Genomic DNA, 11324 nt, shown 5'->3' on the forward strand with positions numbered 1-11324 from the left:
GGCTGCGCTCCCGGGAACCGGGCGGGGCAAGGCTGCGTGTCCCGGCTGATCCCGGTGCGCCCCAGGACTGGATCCCGCCCAGCGCGGGCCTCCGGGGTCTGGCGTGGCAGCCTCAGCCACCCGCTCCGGCTGTTGGCGGGGGAACCCTCCTGCGCCGGGACGCGAACCCGCGGCCCCGTGAGCGCCGCGACCCCTGGGCTGCGCAGCCCGGAGTGGCGGCTCCCGCCATCGCCGCCCCCCCCACGCCGGCGTTATGTAACGGCCGCGCGCCGCCATTGGCCAGCACCGCCCGGGGCGCGCGGGCGCGGGGGCGGGTCCGGCGCAGGCGCAGTGCCGTTCCCTCCTCCTCCTCCTCCTCCTCCTCCTCCTCCTCCTCGTTCTCCTCCCGAGCGGCGGCGGGGCCGCGCGGAGCCTCCACAGCGCTCGGCAGGGCCGCCCAGCCCGCATCCCGCACGGGTGAGCAGCGCCGGGGAGCGGAGCGGAGGGGAGGGGAGTGGGGTGGGGCGGGGGAAGAGCAGCAGTCTTGGCCCTGGGGGAAGGCGGGCGGACCGGTTGAGCCCGGCCTGGCTGCGGGGCGCGCTCCGCCGCTCCCGGGCTGCGGCCTCCGTCCGTCCATCCGTCCGTCCGTCCGTCTGTCTGTCTGTCCGCGGTCAGTTCCCTCCTGTGGGGCACGTGGTGGGGCTGCGGGCGCCCCTGCCCCGCCGGGCCCGCCCAAGGGCCGCCCCCGGTCGCTGTGTGCCGCAGGCCGGGCCCGGGCCCTTCAGCGGCCGCCGAGCCCTTCGCTCCCGGCCGGGGAGGCCGCGGTGCCTCGGGCTGCGCTGTGCCTCTGGAATGACAGCGGAAACAGCTGCCGGTGTCCTGTTTTAGGGCTCGAAACTCCGCTCGGGTTCTGGTTACTTACAGGGAGATGACCCCGTGTGAGGCACGGCTGTGCTGCGGGCGGCAGCCGCGCTCCCCGGCGGTGCCCGTGCCGCTGTTGCTGTTATGGTTTGGCAGCAAAAATTCCTTTTAAGGCTTGGCAGCGGATTTTTTTCCATGTGTTCTGTTTCCTACGTGCTCGCGCGTTCTTTATTTGGAGACGGCCGGCTGGTCTGCTGGGCTCTGTGAGGGTGTGCCTGGTGGGGAAAACAGCACTTACCTGCGTTGAGCAATTGGAATTACTGATTTGGCCTTGTAGATGAACTCATCCTTCTTTTTAATAAGCTTTCGGGTTCGGTTTTTTTGTCACTTTCTTAGAATAATAATGGTCTAAGCCTTGATTTTCTCTGTTTCAGCTGTATTAAAGTAACTGGCAGTATTTAAACGCTCGGATTTTTGGTCTCAGGCATTGTGTGGTGGTTGATTTTTTTGAGTGAGTGTTTGTGGTCGTGTTTTCTTGTCCGTGACTTAACTAAAACCAGCAGTTGCCAAATACATAAAAGCTCAGTGTGGTTGGCTGTTGGAATGTAGTACTTATCAAGGCACTAAAATACAAAGTAATGCACAAACACTTTGCGAAAAGAATTATTTTTTGTTACATCCGAGTATTTTCTTTCGGGAATCCTCTGACTTTTGGATGATTGCTGTAATGCTGATAAAATAGAAGTGAAATTAAAGCTACTGTTCCTTCTTGTGTATGCAAGGCTATTGGCAACATTTCTTTTCTTGTGATTGTTTTTGGTGTTGTGTCTTTAAGGTTTTTTATATAATTTTAAGTGGGAATCCAGTGTTCTGACTGAGCCATGCTTTATATAAACAGCATGAGGCCCTGGCTGGGTGTTCTGGAGTAGTTGTGGCCTCTAGTGAAACACAGACTGGCACTTTTAGTGTTATCGAGTGTTATATCTTACGGAAGCTGTTGGATGCCACACGTATTTCTATCTGCTTGTTAATGCAATTTGTGTTGTGTTCAATTTTATTAGCTGTACGGACTTCTGAATTCTCTTTTAGAGAAACTGGTGGAGGAAGAGGAGGGAGCACCAAAGGTGTAGTGTAATACTCCTGCAGGGGGTTACATGGTGGTGTTTGGAGAGCCATGGTGGTTCTTCCAGCCATGGAAGATCTGGGCTGTGGCCTCAGAGGTGTCTCTCAATCCACAAGAGCTCTTCTGGGTCTCTGGGCCATCATTTTGCTCACACATTAAGCATATGTCTAAAAATTCCCCACAATACCAGTGAATTTCCATGTGGTGTTGATGTTTCATGGAAACTTAAGTTCCATAATGGTTTTTAAGGGCTTTCCATACATGTTTAGGGGAGGTCAGTCGCTGTTTGGATGGGCTTTTCTCTCACACTGGGAGGCCACCTGTTCCAAGGAAGGGATTGTGAGACATGGCAGGCCTGGTGTAGCCATGCAGGGTGTCTGTCCCACAAGTACCAAACCTGGGGCAAGTGCCCAGGGTACCCAGGGGGCAGTGACCACGCAGCTTTACTAGAGACTTGACTAGTTGTCCTGAGGGCAGTAGACTTCACTGGCTGTCCTGTGCTTGGGCAGTGTTGTGCTTCTGAGAGAGCAGCACAACTCAACCGTGCGTGGGCCGGGAGGGACTGGGAGAGAGACAATAGCAGAAATTGGGCTGCTGGGTTATATAACCACATGCTGAATCCTGTCCTGTTGGTGTGCCCAAATCCTGTCTGGTGTCTGCTCTGGGGGTGGGGTGCAGGCTGAATTGGGTGTCCTGGTGGGCCGTGTGCAGGTGGAGTGCACTGCTGTGAGATGAGATGTCTGGATGCTCCCTGAATTGTGACCTTTTTGTCTCATTTTGTCTTCTGGTGGACCTTGTAATGGCATATGGCAATGGCATTTACTTCCTTTGTGCTCCTGTGTTAGATGGAGGCTTCTGATGGGGTCAATATTTTTTCAAGATATCATATGCTCATAAGTGTGACTGAAAATAAAAATACAGTAGCCACCTGTAAAAATCACCTTCAATAAAGAGGAGTGACCTATTATTCTTGGTGTTCCCGACTTCAAAGCAGCTCACAAGCATCTACAACAGAAGACAATAATACACCTTGGGTAGTACTTCGATTTGCCTTTCTTGAAACTTGTTTCAAGTTCCAGAGATAAAGGTTGAGTCTTAAGCTTTAATTTAAAAAAAAAACAAAAAAACCAAACAAAAACAAACACAAACAACAAAACTCCTGAATTTTTCAGTACCTTTTGAAAAAGTGAGTAAGTTTCTATTAACTGTAAAGAAAACTTTTAATTATTCTGACTATTGAAAATACTTTTCAAAAGTAGAGCTTGACTCTTAGTAGAGGAAGACACCTTAGAATGGCCTAATAATTTGGTGATTATTTTAAGAGTGATACTGAACCCAGAGGCTTTACATGGCGAAGAGCTGGAACAGATGTCTGTTGTGTTTGAGTTATGGGAGCTGTAGGCCTTGTGGACAGAGCACATGACGGCACCGTGCTCATGGTTATGGCTCCTCAGTCAGATAGCAGCAGTAGTTTCTCATGTTTGTAGACTAAATGTCTTCTTTTTGTTTGTAGATATGGCTCGTGGACAGCAGAAGATTCAGTCGCAGCAGAAAAATGCCAAAAAGCAAGCTGAGCAAAAAAAGAAACAAGGACATGATCAGAAGGCTGCAGCCAAGGCTGCCTTGATATATACCTGCACTGTCTGTAGGGTAAGAGGAACTGAAGTCAAAATAGATTTGTAGGGAGAGGTCTGTCTTCCTGCCTAGAACAGGATTTTTAGAAGATTTTATAGTGGAAACTAAAATACTTTAGTGGTTGTCTAGCTTGTTGCTGTAAGAAGTGTTCGCATCTGTTATTTGACTTGCTTACAGATCACTCAGCTGTACTGGTAATTGAGATAGAAAATCTGAGAGGTCGTGTTCAGGTCTGGTTTGGGGAGTTATTTTGCCTTTCGTATTACAGTGGTCTGCATGTGCTGTTAGTGTGAGACAGAGCAGGTCAAAAGTGAGCGGTCAGTTCTTGTTTAGTCTCCACATGGAAACATATTTTCTTTGTAATGGAATTGGCCTGTCTTGGAATTCGTGGTTATAGGTGTTGCTGTAGAAAGAAGTGGTGATGCCAAAAGCTTTAATGTAAGCTTGATACAGTAACTTTTGCTAGAACAACTTACTTGACAACATAACAGAAATCTGAGTATTAATCAGGTTGCAGTTTTCCTTCTGGCTGGTTTTCCTGATGCTTCTTTTAGGAGCTGAAGGATAAACTCACCATTTTCACTTCAATGGTCAGTCTCAGAATAGATCTGCCGCTTCAAATGTCTTAAATAAGATTCCAAATTGAGGGTTGCTTCATTAAGTACTTGTAACCAGCTCCTCTTGTTGTGAAACCAGGCTGTAGTATCAATCATTTTGGGCAGTTGGTGCCTGCAACTGTGTCGTAGCAAAGGTCTGAAATAGCTTGTGCCAAGTAGAGACTTGGTTCATACCATGTAACTTGGCCTATTGGTAAACTAAAGAAATAGCTTTCATTAATATTTGATTCTGAAAAGGATAAATGTTTATCTTTAAGGTGTTGAAAAAAGAAAATGGTGAGGAAGTAGGTTTTCCACCAAACCAGCCTGTGAAGTGTAAGATGTGCAGGGAGATACCTAGCCAGAATAACGCCATTGATGGATATGCCAGAGCAAGTGTGATAGTGCTTAAAAGAGTGCTTAAGAGCACCTCTGAAAATAGGCAGTTAAATACTCCATCTTAGCCTGCAGCTAAATTAGTGGTGCTTCTGTCACTAGAGTTGTATCATCAAAGAGGTAGTTGGCTTCCAGGGAAAGAAAATAAAGGTTTTGTAGTATTATTTAACTCCTGTATTGTGCATAAAGTTTAATGTCTCTCTTTAATCAGACTCAAATGCCGGATCCCAAGACCTTCAAACAGCACTTTGAAAGCAAGCATCCTAAGACTCCACTTCCTCCAGAACTGGCTGATGTTCAGGCATAAAGGTCTACAGGTCATTACCTTATTTTTTAATTGATTGTCTGAGAAAGGTGTTTATAAGCTGGGCTTTTTACCACCACCAACTGGGACTTAAAACTTGCTTCAGTTCTTTTAATATGAGAACTACGGTAGGTTAAAGTTGTACCCCTGAACTGTTAAAAGCAGAAGAAAGAAGCAAGCTAGTTCTTACATGGGTGAAATGGCTGTGGTATTTTGCTGTGCCTGGAGGTTGTTTTAAAAGGGATTGATGTTATTTCAAATGGTCATTCTTAGTGTTGTAGGAATACTACATTTTTTAGTTCTTGCTTTGAAATGTTAGTTTTGCTTTGAACAAAATGCATAAGTACAATCTATCTGTAACTACAAAACATGTAATGTAAACAGTCATTTAGTATATTTCCAACAATTGAGCTTTTTTGTTCCTGAAGCTATGCAAATGAATGCAGAAAAATCTGAGTTTGTGTTAACGGTAGAAGAGATTTCCCAGTAGCCAGTTGTTAGGCTGTAACTGAAAGTGGTTTAATAAAAGGTTGAAATAAGGTAAAAAGCAGTAGTATGGTATTTCATTCATGCAGAGGTAAGCAGCACTGTGTAATGGTTCAGCTTAACCGAGTTGTTCTTATTTTTTATAGGTGAAGTCATGACACCTATTGACTCTTCTACTGTCAGACCTTACATAACAAACCTGCAGCTGCTTTTCTAAAACTGTTGATCAGCAAAAATGAAGGGGCTACAGAAACATTCATATTTTTATGCTGTTCCCTCTTGGGCTTCATGCAAAGACAATTCTGTGTAAATGTACAGTTGTACCCTATTTGGAAATCCTAAAAAATCAGTCCATACTTGTTATAAAAATTTTTTACAATTGTAATTATATTGATGTTCATATTGTGTAAAATAACTCACTTAATAAAGTAGTACTTTGATTTTACAATATCACAGATTAACTCCTTGTAGAAATTCTGTTTCACCTTTCTACATTATCTGCCTTATAAAATAATAAAAAAGTGGAGAAAAAAAAAGTGGAATTTTCCCCATCCTGCCAAAACATGAGCAGTATCATTCCACTGCAAGTAATGTACATTACAGTAAATTAAAGTAGAGAGGGAAACTGCTCAGATTTACTGTCCAGTGTGCTGCCTGCTTGAGCCCAGCCATTAGTGGTCAAGCTGATGGCTCAAGGTGCAACACACACCCTGAGCAGCTGCATGAGAATCATGAGACTTCCTCCTACATTTTTGTCCTATGTACTGGAGTCTTAAGTACTGCAAGCCATTTCAGATGGGATTCCTTTACTGTGAGGGATCATGTTCCTTGAAGTCATGCACTGGAGGAACTCTGGTTATGCTTGTTATCCTTTCTATTTAGGTAGATGGCTGAGGAAGCTTGAGAGGTGGCAGGATTGGAATGGTGGCATGAAAAATGCCTGCCAAATACTAGGTTAAAGCAACTCTGCTCTTTGTTTAAAAACATTAAAAATATTTTCAAATCCAGTTTTCAACTTTGTTCCCCTCAAATATGTCTGGTTATTTCTCTCTTGAAGGAATATGTAAAATAGCCAGCCATTAACCTTCCTTCACAAGTTTAAAATATGCCTGTTGGAAAAGAACTAAAGTAACTAAAATAATATGGCTACTTAAAGAAATCAGATGTGATTAAAGTTGCAATGACAAGAAAAAGCTGGATAATAACTCTGACCAAGACCACTTGAACAGATAAACATAATTACCCCTAAAATGCCCTGGGTTGTGTTCTAATCCCAGATGCACAGCACAAAAGCAGTGGAGAAACATCTGAATTGTACTGGAAGGTCTACTGTACAAAATCCCATCTTGGGCATTTTGGAGGGGGCTTAAGAGCTTTAGTTTTGACCCTGCAGTACAAAACAGTACTAGAATTGCTGTGATGTGCAGAGTTTACAACAGATGTAAAAATTCTGGTAGTCCAAGTAACCCTTGCTATGCAGCAGGACTATACATCTGACCTTCAAATGGCTTCCTAAAGTCTAGGACCATAGTCTCAAAGACTCATTCACTTAAAAGAATGCACTTGGTATTTTATTATATAAAGTCAAAACCTTTGTCTTTGTCCACTCATTTGCTCTTTATTGAACTACTTCTGTGAGACTAGCTTCCTGTCCTCTTTGCTGTGACAGTTATCTCTGTAAATACTTACTTTGGCATAAAGTTTCTCTGTATTATAGTCACTCTGGGATAACCTGTATACCACTTAACTTTTATAGATAATGTTATTCTCCTCAGCGTAATCCACTACTGCACTTGTACACCTGACATCAGAATGTAACAATTCATTTATTTTTCTTTAGTGTTACCAGTACATACATCCTGACAAACTGGCTCCACAAGGCAAGAATCTGCTTTCAACCTTTGTGCTGTATGGGGGAAAGGTCCTTCAGTGTTCTAATGCTGTAGTTAAAAGTACGCTGAGTAGAAATGGAAAGTTTCTTGCTCTGATTGGTATTTGATAATCTGGTTTTACTCTGGAAAATGTTTGGGAATGTATCCCTATAACTTGGGCCTGAGGTGAAGTAAATGTTCTATTCCTTCAATTCAGAGTGTGTAGCATTAAATAAAAGACTTGTTTCATAAACAATCTCTGTTAATGAGAACTGAAGAGCTGGAAAGCTGCATTATTAGTGGGATGGTTACCTTCAGTTAGAATTGTATTTTTAATACTCAAGTTGAAAATACCCTGTGAAAGGATGGGGTTTACATGTCGGAAGGCAAGGATGATCCTCAGTTCAATAAGAACCCCAGCTACAATAACTGCCATCTTAATTATAGAAGCAAATGAGAGCTGTGACTGAATTGTTACAAAGGCTGTACTAAATGTGGCAATAGTCCTCAGTCAGAATACCTACAATACTCACTGTACCTAAAAGATTAGAGGAAGGACTAATTCTCCATCATCTCTTCCTGATCTGAAAGACAACACGCCCTAGTACCTGGGTAAAGACACAGTTGTGTCATTACACATTGTAATGTGTCTGATTAAAGAGAATTAAAAATATAAAACATAAAATGTAACATTTCCTGCCTGCTTTTAAAATCAAATAATGCTGGACCTAGAAAATTCATTTCCTGGTTGTGGACAGTCATGTAACTTGAAGCTGTCTAGCTGTGCAAGAAAGAAAAATAGACATGGGAAGTTTCCTGTATCTTGAGAAAGATTCATTTCTGTGTGGGGTCAGCAATCAGGTGGAGGGCTCTTTCTGTGTCAGCATGGACATCAGCTGTCATGGATACTTGTGGAGCAATTCAAGAGGTGTTTTGGATTTTCAGAAGCTCTCATCTGGGAATCTCTAAGCAGCATTTGAAATTGCATTTTAAATGAGGCTTAAAATACTATGAAAAAAGTCTCACCGTAGAGAGTAAAAAGATGAGGCCATCATCCTGGGGACTACTGAGTAATCAACAGTTTTGCAATTTTTGTTACTCAAGCTTGTTTCTGTGCCTCTGCTTTACCTAACTAAAGGCTTCTAGTTTCTTGCTGTCAAAAAGCTGTGTGAAAAATCCAAGATAGAAGTTGAAGACAGTTGCTGTGTAGCCTTAGGGAAATAGTTTATGCAGTGCTCTCGAAATAACCCTGGAGACTATCCCATTTGGTTATTTGCTGAAAACACTTCAGCTCAAGTAAGTAAAGCTAATGACCACGGGCTGTTTGCAAACCACATAGTAACGAAGGAATTTGTGGAATTTCTGTAAACTATACTGATTTATTTTCCTATCTTGCTAAGAAGAGCTGATAGGTGGAATGTCTTTTATTATCAGGTACTGATAGGCTTTCCCATTTTCACAGAAACAAGTTGGGAATTACTGGGCTTTACTAGAAGCATGATCTTCCAGGGCCTGACGAGTAGATTTAATTAGACCTATAGGATCACAATTGAACTAAAGGTCAGTTGGTGTTTCTTTCTACCCAGCCACTTTCTGCTGGGTGTAATTTGGGGGCCTGTTTAGAACCTTACAGGTTTTGGAGTGGATTTTGAATCCAGCTCCAATCCCACTTTGCACTGGTATTCAGCCTGTGATTTTACATACTCTGTAGCATCATTGGTGATTTTGCTCTAGTCCAGACAGTGGGAGGATGTCAAATGCTGTCTGGAATTTTTCTGTACTCTTTTAAAATTATTTTGGAATCTTTTAATACATTGTCTATTGTGTTACAGATCTTGTATAGATAAGGCACAACAGAGGCTCACTGAAGGTGTTATCCTGGGAGCTTTCAAAGAAAAGTAGATTAGATTGTATGTACTTTTTATAATTCTCTTACATAGCATTTCACGCTGGGGGTCCTGGGAAAGGAGGAATCTATAATTATCCCATCATAGTTATCTAACTGTTCAAGCTGTGTCTCAACTTTTTCAGGAAATATGGCACAGCTTTTCTCATTACTGAGAAATACTGTCCATTAAATATATAAAGCCAAGGTCCATGCAGCACTTTGATGGCATGGCAGATGTATTTTTGTGTTCCTTGTAGCTGTGACAAAACCAGTGTGCAAAGTCTACCTGAAAGCTGGAGCTCTTTCAGAGGACTGAGGATTAAGGGAAATCTCAGGAATTTATCTAGTCTGTCTCCCTGCTCTGAGATTGGATAAAATCTGCCAAGACAAACTACTTTAACTCTTCCTTTAACTCTTAAAAGCTTCCAGTGAAAGGGATCCCACAATCCCAGACCTTGTAAGCAGCATGTATCACTGCTGAACTGTACCAGTGGACAGTTACCACAGCAAGAGTTTATCCCTGCCAGTTAAGTCAATTGCTTACTGTTCTTACTGGCAATAGATGTGATGAGTAGTGCCTTTATTTGAACGTTGCTACTGTGTTCTAGTCTTCAGTAAACCCAGTTAATTGAATCACTCTTCATAGGTCACATTTTCTAAGTCTGTCAATTGTTGCTGCTCTAGATTCTTAATAAGTTTGTGCTCTTAAATCATATGGTCCAAAATATGACCCAGAGTGCTGGCTGAGGCTAGTGCAGAGTAGCTGAAACAACTAAGGTCTAGCACTTGCATACACTAGAATTATATTAGGCTTTCTGCAACAACATCACAGATTCATTTTGGTACCACTAATAATTTCCACTTTATACCTCTGTTCAGTGTCCACATCCTTTCCTCTCAGGGATCTCAGACCAAACTGTTTACCATTCATCCAAGTGTGGTATCATGGGGGATATTGCACATGTCCTTTGTTACTCTTTAGTCTGCATTGTTCATGAATACACTGATGGGATACATTGAGACAAAGCCTTGCAGGACCTCCCTTGAATATCTTGCTAGACTCCAGTAAGCCTTTGGTAAGTGCTTCTTGAGAGCACTTTGTACTGCTGTGATTCTCTTCCTGGTCAGTATGAATTGGAGCCACATAGCTGTGAGGACTTTGCAGACTGACAATGTCAGAGGCATTTACAACAACAGGGAGATTTGGGATCTTCTGTGCCTGTGGCCACCAGTTTTCACAAAGAAATGAAGGGTAGTGAGGTATGGCATAGTTTGTTCCCGACAAATCTATATTGTCTGGCTGTTGTTTGGTTACTTCTTCATATACATTTACAAAGGGATTTTTATAAAAATTATCCTAGCCCTTTTCCAGATTTAAGTTGACTGAGAAGCATCCCTTTATTTTTAACTTCCTTGTGCTTGTCCCACTACTGTCTTGGGCTGTATCCTGTGCTCTGTGAGTTCTCAGAGAGCAACACTCATGGTCCCTAGTGGCTTGGCTGATTGCTGGAGCATCCTAGGATAAGAGTAATTAGCTGTTGGCAACTTGAATTCCATTAAAGTCCTCTGACCACTTTAGCTTACTCTTTCAACTTCTTAACATGGTTTGTTAACTTTTGAGTGAAGTAAAAAATGCTGTTTATTACTTATTTGTAAATCTTATAGTTCATTTTCTTTCCTTCTTCATCAGGTAATGGACCTATACCTAACTTTATCTTTCCTTAGATATTTGTAGTCTTTTAGAACCTCAACTGTGTTTTTGGACTCTGCCAATGAAGGTGTTACTGTGTTAACTTTTGAGTCATCTAAAACCCAATCTTTTGTCTATCTCTCAGGATCCACACTCTTATATTTGCAACCACTGTTGTGAACTCTTTGAAAAAAAAAAAATTGGAAGGTTTTCCCACTGTTGAAGCTTTATATACTCCATCCTGATATTTTCAAGGCCCCAAACATGAAAGAGCATTCTCATTAAAGTTTGAGCTCTGCTGAGTAATTACTTACCTACAAGCTAGCAATGAGAAGGACCAGGCTGGCCTGATAAATCTGAATGTGCAATACTTGTTAACATTGGATATAAAACTGCAGAGCACTAATTAGACTAAATGCTTGAGTGACTTTTCATCAGACATCATTCTGGCCATTTCTTCCTCTGGTTTTCAAGACTGTGCCTATACTTCAGTTA

At 42.7% G+C, this 11324-nt stretch overlaps 1 protein-coding gene across 1 annotated transcript; it reads left to right on the plus strand.

Annotated features, from left to right (window-relative positions):
- The first annotated feature begins 348 nt into the window (after positions 1-348).
- ZNF706 (zinc finger protein 706) lies at positions 349-5841 on the plus strand. Its single transcript, XM_083865107.1, has 4 exons — positions 349-456; positions 3477-3613; positions 4802-4907; positions 5527-5841. Exons 2-3 carry the CDS (start codon positions 3479-3481, stop codon positions 4895-4897), a joined length of 231 nt encoding a protein of 76 aa, XP_083721233.1. The 5' UTR covers positions 349-456; positions 3477-3478; the 3' UTR covers positions 4898-4907; positions 5527-5841.
- The last annotated feature ends 5483 nt before the right edge of the window (positions 5842-11324 follow it).

Source organism: Zosterops lateralis (assembly GCF_965231275.1).
Source record: "Zosterops lateralis genome assembly, chromosome: 1".
NCBI lineage: Eukaryota > Metazoa > Chordata > Aves > Passeriformes > Zosteropidae > Zosterops > Zosterops lateralis.